This window comes from Oryzias latipes, chromosome 20 (genome assembly GCF_002234675.1).
Source record: "Oryzias latipes chromosome 20, ASM223467v1".
In the NCBI taxonomy this organism is placed as follows: domain Eukaryota; kingdom Metazoa; phylum Chordata; class Actinopteri; order Beloniformes; family Adrianichthyidae; genus Oryzias; species Oryzias latipes.
Window position 1 is genome coordinate 25,269,012 of NC_019878.2, and position 14,811 is coordinate 25,283,822.

General features: G+C 48.0%; 1 protein-coding gene across 2 annotated transcripts in view; it reads left to right on the forward strand.

Moving 5' to 3' along the window:
• Positions 1 to 3,936: 3,936 nt before the first annotated feature.
• Positions 3,937 to 14,811, forward strand: part of LOC101155308 (collagen alpha-1(XVIII) chain) — a 43,250-nt gene continuing 32,375 nt past the window's right edge. The window contains exons 1-2 of one of the 2 annotated variants that reach the window (XM_011489122.3): positions 3,937 to 4,072; positions 4,148 to 4,218. In XM_011489122.3, coding sequence (XP_011487424.1) covers positions 4,062 to 4,072; positions 4,148 to 4,218 — 82 coding nt within the window. In that variant the 5' untranslated portion in view covers positions 3,937 to 4,061. The remainder of the gene's footprint in view (positions 4,073 to 4,147; positions 4,219 to 14,811) is intronic. The other variant, XM_011489123.3, reaches the window with a different exon arrangement.

Genomic DNA, 14,811 nt, shown 5'->3' on the forward strand with positions numbered 1-14,811 from the left:
TAATTCTGATCCCTGGTGTGAAAACAGGAAGTGAATCAGCTGCAGAGCCAAACTCATTACTGAGCTTTGAACGGACTCTTTCCGTAAAAATCCCAAACTGTCCAGGGACTTTCCTGCCTTTGAGACGCGTCCGTCTGCAGAAATGCTCTGCTGTCAAGCAGGTTTTCTGGGGACGCGGCGTGCGGCGAGCATCTGTTTCTGCAGACATTCCCGTCGGTAAAAACTGCATCCCTGCATCACTGCAACGAGACAGACGCAGAGGATGAAGTGAGAAAAATGTCTGTGTGTTTTTGGGAAACTTCAAATTCCACAAATGTGTCTGAACTTTGACTTAGCAGAGCAGCAAATCCTTCAGAGGAGGAACTTGTTGGTGAGAACAGAGACTTCTGCTGTCAACTTGAGATGATAGACCTGCTGGTCCAGTTCTGCTGGAGGATCCGCTCCGTCTCTGTAGGACTTTCAGAACTGTTGGGTTTGTGGGTTTTTGTTGCAACAGAACTTTTCTTTTTCTGAGGTTGATCAGGTTTTAGTTCGTGGGTCAAAACTGATCCACAAACACGAGTGAAGCCAGACTCCAAAAACCCAACCGGACTCTTTGTGCTCTTTGTGACCGTGTTCTTCATGAAGAGGTGAAGCGGTATGGGGGCGGGGCTTCAGAGTCTTTTAATATTAAAGGTTAGACAATATTACACACTGGCGGAGGACGGGGGGGGGGGGGGGGGAGGGGGCTCGTGATTAATCCTGCCACCAGCAGAGTGAATGTGACCCACAGCGACGAACTGACGAACTGCCGGCGGCTGCTGTGGAAGGCCGTGGGAACCAGTGCAGATCTTCCAGCAGACCAAGAAGCAGGAAGCTCCTCTTCATCCCATCTTAAAGACGTGAGCTTTCTTTATCAATATTTGGATTCTTAATGAGAGAAAACCTTCTGAGATCCTTAATCTTCATTATTTTTAATGAAGGAAAAGGTTAAAAAGTCTAAAACTGAAGGAGGACTTTAAAGAAAAGTCTCCTGGGAAAAGGCCTCAAAACTGCAGCAGATCAGAGCTGCTTCCCCCCACAGAGCTGGGGGTGGGGTGGGGGGGTCAGGTCATCTTCATCTGTGTCTGGCAGGAAAACAGCGATGAAGACTCTGAAGCAGATGGATCTGTGCAGAACCGAGCGTTCCAGAGCAAGCAGGTGGACACAGAGACACGGAATCTAAAACCGGAAGAGGATACTCCTGAACTTCCATCTGCAGAAGTTCTGCTGAGCAGAGAACCAACATCCAAACATGGAAAGACCCAGTTTTACTTTCACCTCAAACCTTCAGACTTCAGTCTGCTGCCAGGAGATGATCTGCATCAAAAACAAAACAACCTTCTGAGCTCAGATTCGGATATTTTTGTGAGTCTGTTCTGTAAACGGAGCCGTGTCAAAGATCAGATTCCAGTGGAAAGGTTCTGATCCAGCTTTGGACTCAGGAGCACAGAGTAGTTTGGAAAACACGAGCTGGCCAGAAAAAGGTGCATCCTGATGAAATGACTGCCACTGAATCCAAACCCAACAGGGTTTCATGGAACAGACTGACTGAAGTTCTGGCAGCAGCACAATGCTGGCAGACCGGGTCAGCATGTGGACCGTTCAGGAAAAGAACTGAGAAATCCAAAGCTGGCTGGGGCTGCCAGGTTCTGGAGAGGAAAAGGAAACTCCTCCTGGAAACTGACGGATGAAGAGCAGAGATCTGCACCCTGGAGAACAAACGGAGAATCATCTCACAGAACCGCTCAGAACCGAAGCTTCTTCTTGTACAGCTTTGGAAGATGATGTTTCAGAGGAAGGCAGCAACGACGCAGAACTTTCCAGCAAACAACATCTGCATCCATACTGGGAAAAAAGACTGCAAAGTCCAAAAACACGAGGAACACTGCTGTCAGATCAGCAGCCCCCCAGGCCTCAGTGGGAGAGCAGGTCCACCAAAAAGAGGAGGACAGACGGCTGAACTCTGAGCTTTTCTCTTTCCTGGGACCTCAGCATCCTTTGGCCATCATCCTGGCTGGAACCGTCCAGGAACGTTCTCCAATGGAAATCTGCCTCTCCTCTGAATGAAGTGAGGGCTGCTGGGAAAAAGGCCTCCTATGAGGTCAGGATGGCGCCTCCCCCAGCTGCTGGAGGATTTTCATCCATACAGTCTGACTGAACGCTGGGGGGGCAGAGTCGCCTGACGGTCCTCAGACAAACACCTCTGCAGAAAGGTCACAAAGGTCAGGATGCTGCTTTCATCAGGAAGAACAAGGAACCCGCAGAACCTTCTGAGCAGCAGATCATGACAAAAAGTCCACTTCCTGTTCTGAATGACGTGGGTCAAAGAGCAGAAACATCAGCTCAGGCGTTCAGCTTCATGCTGACCAGAGTCTGCCACGGTGATGAAGACCACCCCGCCGTGTACCTCTGTGTGTGTGTGTGGGGGGGGGGGCACTCTTGTGGACAGTTTTGAAGGACTCCGCCTTCATCCAGAAGCTGAGGACTTCATTTCGCGTCCTAACCTCATACGTGTGAATGTTAGCCGTGCTCCTGCAGACGTGAGGGACAGAAGACTTGATCTGCTCTCAGAAACGTCTGAAGATCAGACCTGGAAACAGAGACAGATGGGGTCTGCAGTTTGATGGCGGGGTCTCAAGGTCGGCGCTCCACCACAGCAGCGGTCGGTCTGCAGGAAGTGTCGTCTCCGTGACAGCAGGTCGTCACGCGCGCCGCCTCATCTATGGCCGGATGACGGCTCCCGTCTGTCTGCGCCGCCGGGGGTCTTTATCTGCCCCCGCCTCTGCTGCAGACAGACGGGGGGCTGCGTCTCCGCCAGATTCCCTCCGGCATCAAACGCGTCTGATCTCTGGAACCAACATCACAAGCGAGGAAATTCTGAGCCAACGCCGGAGTTTGAAGCCGCTTGTATCTCCAAGAGTGAACCTGGCTGTGAAAATACTGTAGACATGTCAGATGGACCAATCACAAACGGCGTAATGATCCCTTCACCCAATGGTCATCAGATCCTGATCCAGATTCCTGTGTAAAGGGCCTTCAGGGGCGGGAATAGCCCCCCCTCACAGATGTTGTGTGAATTTTCCTCCAGTTGTGTGACAGCATCCTCACACTCTGCCTGGATTCAGGTCATGGTGAAGGTGAAGAAAGGTCAGAGGTCACAGTGAAGAAATGAAGCAGTAAAGAGCTTCGTGTTGATGTTGGCGTTTCCTTTAAAGTCCTTATTTGGAATCACAGACCAGCAGAAGACCTTTCTGATTGGTCAACGTCTGACTTTTCCTTAAATCCACTTTTTACTGAACGGATGTGTCAGAAAGTAAAGTTACTTGAGCAGATACTCTGAGTAGTCCTGCCCACATTGGAGACATAAGGTTCAGGGTTAGGGTTAGGCCTGACGGTGCTTTGAAATGCAAACCGCCGCTGACGGAGCCGAGGAAATGGCGGCGGGACGCTCCGCTTCTGTCTGATTTTCATGAATGTGACCCAAATGTTTCAGTGAATGTAAAGGAGAAGGTTTTGATGGCTGACAGACATGGTCTGTCTGCAGAGGGACTTTTGATTTGGGGGGGCGGCTCTCTCTCTGACCGTCCTCCTCCCTGCACTTGTGGAAAAATGCCTCGGATGCCACAGATCCTGAGCCGTCAAGGCCACGCGGGAAGAGGAGGAGGGTAAAGCGGGAGGAAGACTTCTCTAGGGTGTGTTAATTTGTTTCTGAGGCTGTGATGTTTGTCAGAGGGAGGGGGGCGGCTGCATTAGAAATCGGTGGTCCGTGGAGGGATGCTCAGGAGTCAGATTACAACTTTGTGAGGGCCCCTTGACTCTGGACACACTGAAGCTGCCTTTGTTTGACTGGAAACTAGAGGGGGAGGAGGAGGGGGGGAGGAGAGGAGGAGGAGACGAGGAGGAGGAGGAGGAGGAGGAGGAGGAAAGCCTTGGAGTGTGGAGTGGGAAAGAGGCAGAGTGAGCTCCATCTGTCTCTCTGTCACAGCCACACATGAGCAGGGAAAGTTGGTAGTGTGGAATTGAACCCCCCACCAGAGAAGATGACGTCCCGGTAAAAGAAACTCTCTCTGCTGTCTCCTCATTCGCTGTCTCATTTGTCTCACTCTGCGCTTCTGCTTTGGTGCAGCGGTCCGCCCTGGTTCTTTGGACTATCTCTGCTGGTCCTGTGGTTCTGCTCGGCCCATCAGCTGCTGGACGGTACGTGGGCTTTTGTCAGAGTTCAGATGGATACGGATCGGTCTGATCAGAACCACGTGGTTTGTTGACATGGGTTTTGCAGAAGCGGTATTCTAGATGGTTCAGCTGCTGCGTGTTTTAAGCTCGGAACTCACTCTGCTCCTCTGGCTGTGGTTCAATTCCCGCTCCTCTTTCTAATCGACCCCCTCCAGGAGGAGGATTCTCTGATTCAGCACAGATCTTGGGGAAGTCCTGAGAGAGTCAGGTCAGTTTTTTTTAAGCCGTACTTAAAATGAGGCCCCCGTTTAGGCGATGACCTCCTCCTGGGGGATCTGGACTGAGTCCAGAACCGCTGCACATTCCACCTTTTGTGGAGGAGAACAGAGGCGGTGATGTGCATGAATGCACCAGAGACCCGGAACGGCCTCACTCCTGAGTCGACACTTTCCTGCAGCAGTCCGAGCGTCACGTTTTGCTGCTTCTGCGAAGGTTTCCGTGTCCGTTCTCCACGAGGACGCTCAACGTGTTCCCAATTATCTCTGACAGAAGAGCCGCTTTCCTTTGGCAGCGCCGCAGAGGCTCACAGAGGGATGTGGACAGGAACCGCCAGGCTCAGGAGAAGCGGCCGGAGCACAGCGCTGGTGCTGGAGATGTGTGCGAGACTGACCCTCATGAGTGCCCATGACCCATGACCCCCCGGGGCAAAAGGGCAGAGCTCTCCAAACATTATTAGAGCATCTTATCAGGCCAACCTGGAGAGCGGTCTTCCTCTGGTGACATCAGTGGAATGTGATCTGATGGGAACGACTCTTATCGAAACCTCCATTCAGGCCCGTTTCTATGGAAACGATGCATGAAAGACGTGCTCCTGAGGAGGGGGGCTCTGTTTCTGTCGATGCTGCTGAGGATGTTTGTGTGTTTGCCACACTCACAATGACTCACTTTCCAAGGGGGAGAGAATGTGAGCGCTCATGCTGGAAGGCGGGCCAGATAGAAGGCACCGGGGACAAATATTTCCAGGCTGCAGGCTGTAAATGTTCTACAAAACAGACTTGTTGCCATGGTAATTTCACCTTTCTAAGCCTGATTTCAGAAGCCGTTCTGATCCTCAGTGTGAAATGCGGCTCTGGGCTCCGGTGCTGGACCCATGCTCCATCAGTGCGGGTTCTGACTCAGTTGGAACTCTTCCCTGAAGTGTTGAGTAGTGACTAATAAAGTAAAAAAGGCAAAGAGATGAGAAAGTTAAACAATGAGTAAACAAATGGAAAAAACAGAATCAGAACCAAATGAAAGGATGAGAACAACTAAAGCAGCCTTGGGTATTTGGATTCAGAGAAAACTTATTTGAAGTCAGTTTGCAATCATGAAAAAGTTTGAATCATAAAGTTTAATCAGAAAGCTTCACTGCTTCGAGGCTTCAGTTACGTGTTTGCTGTAGCTCGGATGCTAACTTTACTTCTAAAAAATAAAAGTCATTGGAGAAAAGCAACTTCGAGAACGCTGGCGTTCTTTAAGTTCAGACGACTCCAGTAATCCCACCATCCAGCTGACAGAATCCAGTTGGGTCGATGTGTAAATCCTGTTTGGCAGGAGCATCTGCAGTTTCCTCTCTAGAAAAGGTTCCTGCTGTTCCTCAGCTCTGTTCGTCTCATTTCTTCAGATGTCCCTGAGAACGGCTGTTGTTTTCTCCAGAACCCTTCTCCGGCACTGTGTTGGTCCTAAAGAACCTGAGTTCTGCTGAGGTTCTGCCGATCTCATGGTTCTCACACATTCAGGAAAGAGTCTTTGTTGATACTTACTGGTGTCCTTTAGACTCTGACATGGGAAGGTTCTAGTATGATGCATATCTATACCTGACAGCTCTTTTTCCTGTTTTCTTCTAATGTTAAACGTGTTCACATGTAGCACTTATGGAGGACTGAGCGCGCTCAGTTGGAGCCTGATGGAAGCCGTGCAGCTTCCTGCTGCGTCATCTGAGCGGTTCAGTTTCGATCAAGCATGTTTCCATTCACGGCAGAAGGTTCCGGTGAAACAATAACTCAACATGATTCTGTTCAGCCGAGTTGAAGCCGTCTTGCCGTTTCGTTAGCCACGCCCCCAAACCAAGAGCTGGTTCTGCAGCTGCTGTACACATGTCACCTCTTTAGGCGAGCTCTTCATGATCTCAGACGACGTGAACACAGCTGCTGGTTAGAGACGATGAAGATGAGGACAATTCTGTTGGTTCCTCTGATCAAGAGGTTGAAAAAGCTTTATCGTGTAGACGATCAACATTTTGTTTGTGATGAATGACAGAATGATTCTAATATGAAGCAGGTCTGAACAGGAATGTCTTGAGTCACAGAGGAACATCATGGAAGCGAATGATCCCAAAACGAAGCAGCTGGAACCAAACTGCAGCCAACTTTGTTGTGTGACTTTAGCAAAGGCAGCATTTGTGTTTTTCTGAGGGTCAGCAGATGAAGTTTTAGTCTCCGTCCAAATGGGAACGCTCTCCTGATACTCTCTGGACCACAGCTTTCATGCAGGAAGACTCAGGAGGTCAAACTCTAAAGCAAAAAGAGGCGATGAACAGACCTTTTTATTGATCCCACAGTGGGAAATTGATTTGTTACCATAATGAGAAACACTAAACAGAAATAACTGAATAATTCTGAGTTTCATGATTCCATCATAGACACGTATCTGTCAGTATTTATTTATCAAATACCATCAGAAATGTTAGTGGATCCACGGTGGCAGGGAAGAAGCCTTTCTGTTATTTAAGGCTTGAAGGTTCAGAGTTTGTCTTTGAGGGAACAGATGATCAGTGGAGCCTCATCAGTCTGAAGGACTGAGCTGCTCTAATGAGGCCTCATGAGTCCATGGAAGGCGTCGTCCATCTAATCAAAATGTAGGAAAACGGCTTATTTGGGTTCATAGGATGAAGACAGACTTTTGTGAGATTTCTGTGGAAATATTTTAAGATTCCTATTTCCATAATAGCGTTCAGACACAGATGTGTTTTTGTTCATAAAGGTGTTCCTTAATTCCTCCTACATCCATTAAGTCTTCAGTTTGACTTCAGGAGTCTCTGCTCGGTTTGCAGCTAGGACGACATCGTCGGTGTTGCTTCAGTGAAACATGCTTGGAGGCAGAAGTTCTCATGCCGAGTAAAAACCTTCTTTCCAGCTGTGAGTTCACAGACAATCACTGTAAAAAGCAAGACTGGAGACTTTGAAAGTTTCCCAAAGCGCTTCATTTGAAAAAAGTTCACATAACTCAATCAGTCCTGTTTTTCAGGAACTCTTTGGTCGGATTTTTAAGAAAAAAAATCTGTAATTCTCAATCATCAAAGATGATGCCAAAGAAAGAGGAGGCGGGGTTACCATGACAACCACTAAATGTTTGGCGAATGAGGGAGTAAAGCAGAGCAGATGCTGGTTTGGACTCATCAGTATTTATGTTTCAAACAGAGAGGGGTGGTTTTTATTCCGCTTTCTAGTAAATGTTTACATTAAAGACATTCATCAGACACTTTATTGTTGTTAGGAATTATCTGATGGACATGAAATAAGAGAATCGACCTCGATAGGTTTTGTTTTTATGGTTTTTGACAGTTTGTCTACTGTTTCCATCTTATTGGAAAAGCAGCTTTTGACCTTTTCCCGTGTCAGGAACAGAAGATTGTTGAGCAGAATCCAGGTTTTACTTTCAGCGTTTTCATCCAGATTATGGTTAAAGGAACGTTTACTGATGTTTGGCTTTACAAGACGTCTGTTTCTGGGTCTCTGCTCTGCCCATAAGACCTTCGACCTGCAGACTCTGACACAAGACGCCAGCCCAGGACGTTCCTCTGGATGGTAAACAGGAACTCAGCCGGCTAAACTCGTCCTGGACAAAAAGGCGGTTATTTAAAGTGGAGCTCTTGGTGTGACGGGGAGACAAATGAGACTCTTCAAAGCCTGTAACTGGAGCACAAAGACAGGATGTGTTAAGTATAGGAATGTTTCCCTGTGGGGGACAAAGGTGCGATGCCACATGTCACTTTGACCCCCTTTGTGTGCTCTTGATTGTTTGTCCTCTGTCATTAAACCTTTAAAAGGCTCCTCAAAGGGAGAGGAAGAACTTCCTTCAAATGTGGTGACCACAGGAAGACCCTCCAGAATCAACTGAGGGTTCATTTTGACAAACCAAAAGCCTTTTTACAGTAAATCCTTTAAGTTTCCATCCACTGCTCTTTAGTTTCTGTCCAATGTTTCCTTTGATTTAAAGAGACGATTTAAAATTCTTCCATTTTCTTTGTGTTTATCATTTTCCTCGATTGTTTACATGTGAACCAAGTCATCATCAGACTTCTAGCTTTTGGACTTTTCAAGTCACATGTGACAGGATGGTCCAACATCTCCTGCCGTCTGTGTCTGAAGGAGAACCGACAAACTCAAAGGTTTTCTGATCTTCTTGAGGAACTTGACTGGACAGAACGGCGGCGGGTCGTTGGCCTGAAAACCAGCCGCCGTCCACCGTCCAGCACTGGGAGAGCTGCTGCTTTAACCAGCATGAGCCCTTCATCCAAACGGTGGTTCCGCCCATCATCAGACGACTTCATCACGTTGATTGTAAAGTGGCGGAGCTGTGGTTTAACGGTCTGTAGTGACAACCATCCACACACACCACAGGGAGAACAGCTGGGACTGAAGCCAGTCTGTGGTTGAGTGTTGGATCAGCACAGAGACATGGTTTACTGCCTTGAACAGAACCGCAGCGCGGGTTCCGTACAATAACTTCATTATACTTCATAAAATATGAGACCTATGACAGCATGGGAGTCGCCCCCCACCCCCATTTCCCCCTCAACATTGTCACCAGCTCTGCTTCAGGCTGCAGTTTACTGTAACTTGAAGTGGCCTAAAGTGGAGCGTTTATTTTCCTGGGAGCGGCCAGCTTCCTGGCTTTGCTCCACACAGGCTGGGTGGATGAAAACATGGAACTTCAGGGTGGAGAGGCGGAAAGATGGAGCAGAAACACCCCGGTCTCGGTTTAGGAGCGCACAGAGGGAGAGGACGGGTCGGTGCTCAGCACAGGAGCTTCAGAAGAAGCAGCTCCATACGGATGGTTGGGGACCTTCAGAGGTTTAGTGAAGATCTGGCCTCTGGATCAGAGAACCCTTTGTCTCAGATCGCTTGATGAAGGTATTGATGACTGTGTGGATGACTGTTGTCGGCTCCCATGACTGCAGTTTTTAACCCGACTGAACATTCTCACACTTGGAACCTTACATTTCAGAAACCCAAACTTTTCATTTCCTCCTTCGTTTGTCTCTTCTTCCCTCCAGGTCTGGGTGGTTTCTCTGTGATCAGAGCCGTTTGTAGAACACACGATGCATGGCATTGTTGCTGCCGTTGGGTTGGTGCTCTGGGCCGTAAAGGAGAACTGAAGGCTCTGTTGTCTCACACATGGTTCCCGGGGAGGTTCCAGCGGTGCCGTCTGTGTTTGCATGCACAGTCATCTGCTCTGCAGCGGCTGTTTGTCAGCAAACCTTCCATTCATTTCCTGAAGGCAGCAACACAAATTGACTCAACAGTTTGGTCTCAACTTACCTTTTTGTTTCTCTGCCTGTGGCGAGTAAACAGCAAACCTCATGGTCTGCTGCCCCTTCATCTGTCAGGCTTTGTCCCCCTCCTCTTCCTGATCCGTCAGAGACTCATTTCAACAGCCGATCCAGTTTCATGCTTGTTGGGAGCGCTTTTAAAAACTTTTTTGGGAGTGTTTCTCTGCTGGTGATTTCCAAACTTGTTCAGCCAAAGATGCAGATTAATCCCACCAGTTGGAGCCATGGCCCACGTGTGTGTGGGCCTTTATTCTGCAGAATGAAGCCCAGAGGAGCTGCAGGGACAATAACTCAGGACTCACATATGCTCCATAATTGCTCTGTGGGAATTTCTGGATGCAGATCTTCACCTCTGGCTCTTCTTTTGTCTTTGTAAGTTTGTTTCTGGGCAGGTTTTTTGTTTTTTTCTGGCTGGAGGGGCCACCATCACCACATGGAGCATTATCCGCCGTGACGATCATTAAAGCAGGTAGATCCAGGCAGTGTTACCCATCATGCATCCTGGTTTTATGTGAAGCATTGTGTCATGCTCGAACAGTTCTGCAGAGACGCTGGACAAATGAGAAACAGATTTGAGCATGGAGGTTGTTGAGCAAACAGCTTTGCAGAACTTTTCAACAATGAAATGTTACTAGACGTGTTTTTCCAACAATAATGAAGCGCTTTAACATTTCAGGATGTGACCATTCTTGTATTGTTTTAACTCTTTGGGCAAGGAAAGATGCAAACTCCCACAAATGTTCATTTCCCTTCTAGCTTTTAGAGATAATCCCTTCAGTGGGTCTTTGTTTGGGACCCCACCCTGAGCCTTCGGGGGTCTCTGCTGGGTTCACAGACCGTGTCGACCGTAATTACAGATTAGGAGGTGCTAATCTGCATGTCAGATAAACGCGTCCAGAACGCCAAAGGCGAGGACAGTGCTCATAAAACTGGCTCTGTTTGATTCGCTGACGCCACCAAAAAAAGGAACGATTTCTCATCGAATCACAAGTGAAATTGAATAAGGACTTTATGGACGTAAATAAAATGAATTTATCATTTTTGGCTATAAATTTGCCACATTTCTATGAGACGTGCTGGACGTCTGCCAAAAGAAAACCACTGGTCTGATCCAGAAGGATTTCAGCCTGAAGGTCATGAGGTGAACCCAAACCGAGTTCTTAGTCGATCCTTTAGTGAGCGTCGGTCTGACGGGGGGGGCTTTAACAGGGGCAGGAACTGGTCACATCTGTCATCAGTCTCTGCTTCAGGCACCACCAGACTTATGGGTTGGGGGTTTAACCTAAAAGCTTTCACCTCCCCCCCCCCCAGAAAGGAAAACAGATCAATTTTCCAAAAGCTTTCAGGTTTTTGGTTCTGCTCCATCATTTATCCGCTTTGAAAAGTGGCTTTTGTCGGAGGGTCGTCTCTGCAGCATCAGCTGGGATGGAGACCCCCACTGACCTGACTTCATGCTGGAAGAGGAGCTCAGAGGTGAATGCGTCTCTGTCCTCCAGTCTTCCATCTGCTGCATCATCTTCATCACATTTGTCTGACAGACCCAGCAGAATCAGAGGGCTGAGCAGGACGGGCTGAGCTGTCCTCCTGGGTTTCTTTGGTTCTGTTGTTCTCCTGGGGAGCCATCCCCGCCTTACAGTCCTCTGTGATCCTGTGTCCTTTGCAGGATAAACTAACCTTTATGCTCAGACGTTGGAGGAAAACCTCCAACTGTCCTCTTTGCTGCGCAGAGATCAAACATTCTGGAGACACGAAACTGAAACGGGCTGAACCTGGTTCTGACCCGACTGGTGATGCCAGCAGCAGTCTCTGCAGGACAGGGAAGTGGTGGACCGGAGGATCAGTGGAAGGACTGCTGGGACAGATTTGTCTCTGAATGAGAGTGACTTCAGTGCTGGAGCGGAACAGTCCTGCTTCAGAACAACAGAGAGGTTTACTTTCTGTTGGAGTTAAAAGTTCAAACTTTGCCTGTAAAACTTTACTGGCATGTAAACATGTTCCAGCTGTGGTTAGGAGCAACATTCAGCCATGAAGTGGAGACTTTTACCAAAGATCTGCATTCAGCAGAAACACGGGGGGGTTAGAAACACAAAGGCTCATTTAGAAAAATGATCAATCGGCTGAGTTCAGACTCAAATGTGTCAGCCAATCAGGATGCAGAAAACAATGGTCGCTAAAGACCCAAAAAAAATCATGCAAAATGATGCTGAAGAAAATCCGGCGCCAGGTGAACCGTGACATCACGAGGGAACGCTGTACTCAGGTGGAAACGTGTCTTGCCTGTTGGTTCCTGTCAGAACGGCTCTGAGATGCGGTTTTAGACTCACCTAAAATGTAGACACATGAGCCTGCTCTGGGAGACCATAACTGTAGCGTTAAGTGTGGCCACGCCCCCACAGACACCGTCACGATGCGCCAACCTTCCAAAAATCAAACAACGGTCCACTTTGAACGGAGACGTGTCAGAGAAGAAACTCTGGTTAGAGTCTGATGTCTGAACTGGGTTTTTGTGCACATTCTGTCCTTCTCCACCTGAAGGAAACCAACAACCGTGATAAAAATCCCTGGGAGGTGATTTTTTTCCCATCATGCTCCACCTTCACACGGCCCCAGAGACACAGTTGAAGGGAAAACGTTGCTTAAGTTGCAGCAATCCACTCCCCCTGGTGCTTGGATCATCCAGGCCACTTTAGGATGAGTCAGGCTGGCTGAGCACCCCCCCCCCCCCCCCCCCCCCGCCGCTGTTTCAGCTGGGGGGGGGCTCCCTGAAAGGGGTGAATGGACTGGAGGGTTAATGGTTTGGCTCACGTCTGGGTCTTCAAGTTGTAGTGAACTTCTCAGAGAGCAGAGCCAAAGCAGATGGGATCACTCAGACCCCCCTCCCCGTCCAAAAGTATCTAGTGTGATGACTACAAACACGCTGAACCTTCATCTGTCCATAAATCCTCTGTGGAAAAAGGGGGAGGGCTCCAAGGGGATTTCTTTAGGAGCTGCTGTGCATTAGCTGGTCATGGAGCATGCTCAGTTACACATGTTAATCCTTCACTGGCCCTCAGGTAAACGTGTCAAGTTGATACCTGTTTTCATGTCCATCCATGTGTCTTTTTGATCACTTCTTCTCCTTCTCTCATGTTTCCAAATCTTTCTTCTTCTGACAGAAACCACAGAAAAGTCCAAAGATTCCACATTTTATGGAGTTTTTGGGTGAGAAATGCTTTTGTTCTGGCATCTCTATTCAAGCTTTTATTGCTTTCTGAAAGACAGGTTTGGACTGTCCTATTTTTTACAGGTTCATTATTTTTCTGACACTTAGGTCAGAGTGAAGTTCCTCCAGCTGGTTACACAGAGGCCTCTGCGTGCAGTAAACGGAAACATCACGCCGTTTACGCCGCACTTAAAGAAAACCACTCCAGACTTCAGGTTCTGCTGCTGTACTTCACTGAAATGAAAAATGTGCTGCAGTTTGATTGTTGACGTTGGCGAGTTTTGATCATTTTTCCCATCTTGAACTGATCCTGAACTCATCAGAACTGCAGGTTAGGTCTACTGTGCAAATCTGAAAACCCTTGACTCAAATGCCTGAAACAAAAGCAATGCTTAGCTGTTTGGTGATTTAAGATGAGATAAGATAAGATCAGTTCAGATAAGTTCAGATCAGATCAGATCAGATCAGGTCAGATCAGATGAAGATACTTTTTTGATCCCAGCTTGGGAAATTGGGTTGTTGCAGTGTCCGCATTCAGGCTCAGTACAAACAAACAAACAATGATTGACAATCAGGAAAACAATCAGTTTAGATAACAGCTCTAGAAAAACAGACATCAATGAGTTCATCTATGGCAAATGGATGATGAGTTCTAGAGTCCGATGGAGTGAGGTAGGAATGGTCTCCTGTAGTGGTTGGCGTGAAGGCGAAGCCTCAGCCTCTTGGAAAAGGAGCTCTTCTGACCGCCAAGTAGAGGATAGAGAGGATGCTCAGGATTATCCTGATGGATACGAGCTTATTCAAAGTCCTCCTCTCCATCACAGCTTCAAATGGGTCCATTTTGCACCTGATTACAGAGCCTGCCCTTCTACTCAGTTTGTTCAGTCTCTCTGTGTCACTGGCTGCCATGCTGCCCCCCCCAGCAGACCACCGACAAGTGCTGGCCACAACAGACTGGTAGAGCACAAGCACTGCTCTGAAAGAGTGATCACGCGATGCAAAGATGTCGACGAGTGAAAGATGGAAGCTCTGCCTCAAGGGAACTTAATCAGACAAACAGAGTCTCTGCACATTGGGACAGAAATGAAACCGCCATCATCAGGACGGCGCTCAGCAACGGACTGGACTTTCAGAGGAGGAAACAAATGGAGGTTCCCCGTGAAGACCAGATGATCAGCCTTCCACCACCACCATGCTCAACACTGTGTTTCTGCTGAGAATTTGAGCTTCTTTTCTCCAAACGGCATCCTGGTCTCACAGTACTGTGAGCTGCAGTTGATTCAGTTCTCCCAAACCAACCAGCAGGGTTCTAGATCTCCAGCCTGATGGCAGCAGAAGGAGGGATCGGGCGGGGGGGTGTCCTCAGTGATGAGGAGGCTTTCTTCATCACTGTTCCTGCATGAGAGGAGAACTGTGGTGTTTGAGTCAGTTGGTGGCCAGATTCATTATTTCAGAGAATTTGTTTTTTAGGGTTAGCCTGCTGCTGCTTTGTCTGAGCTCATTCCAAAACAAAAGCCCAAAAAGTGAAACATGTTTCATCTGGAGACATTCTTCAGGTTACAGGTGGATTTCTAACACACTTCTGAGAATCCTTGATGTTTTGATTCCTTAACCAGGTAAATGTAGCCTAAACCAGGTTAATGTAGCTTCAACCAGGTAAATGTAGCTGAACCAGGTAAATGTAGCTTAAACCAGGTCAATGTAGCTTTAACCAGGTCAATGTAGCTTTAACCAGGTTAATGTAGCTTCAACCAGGTAAATATAGCTTCAACCAGGTCAATGTAGGTTTAACCAGGTAAATGTAGCTTTAACCAGGTTAATG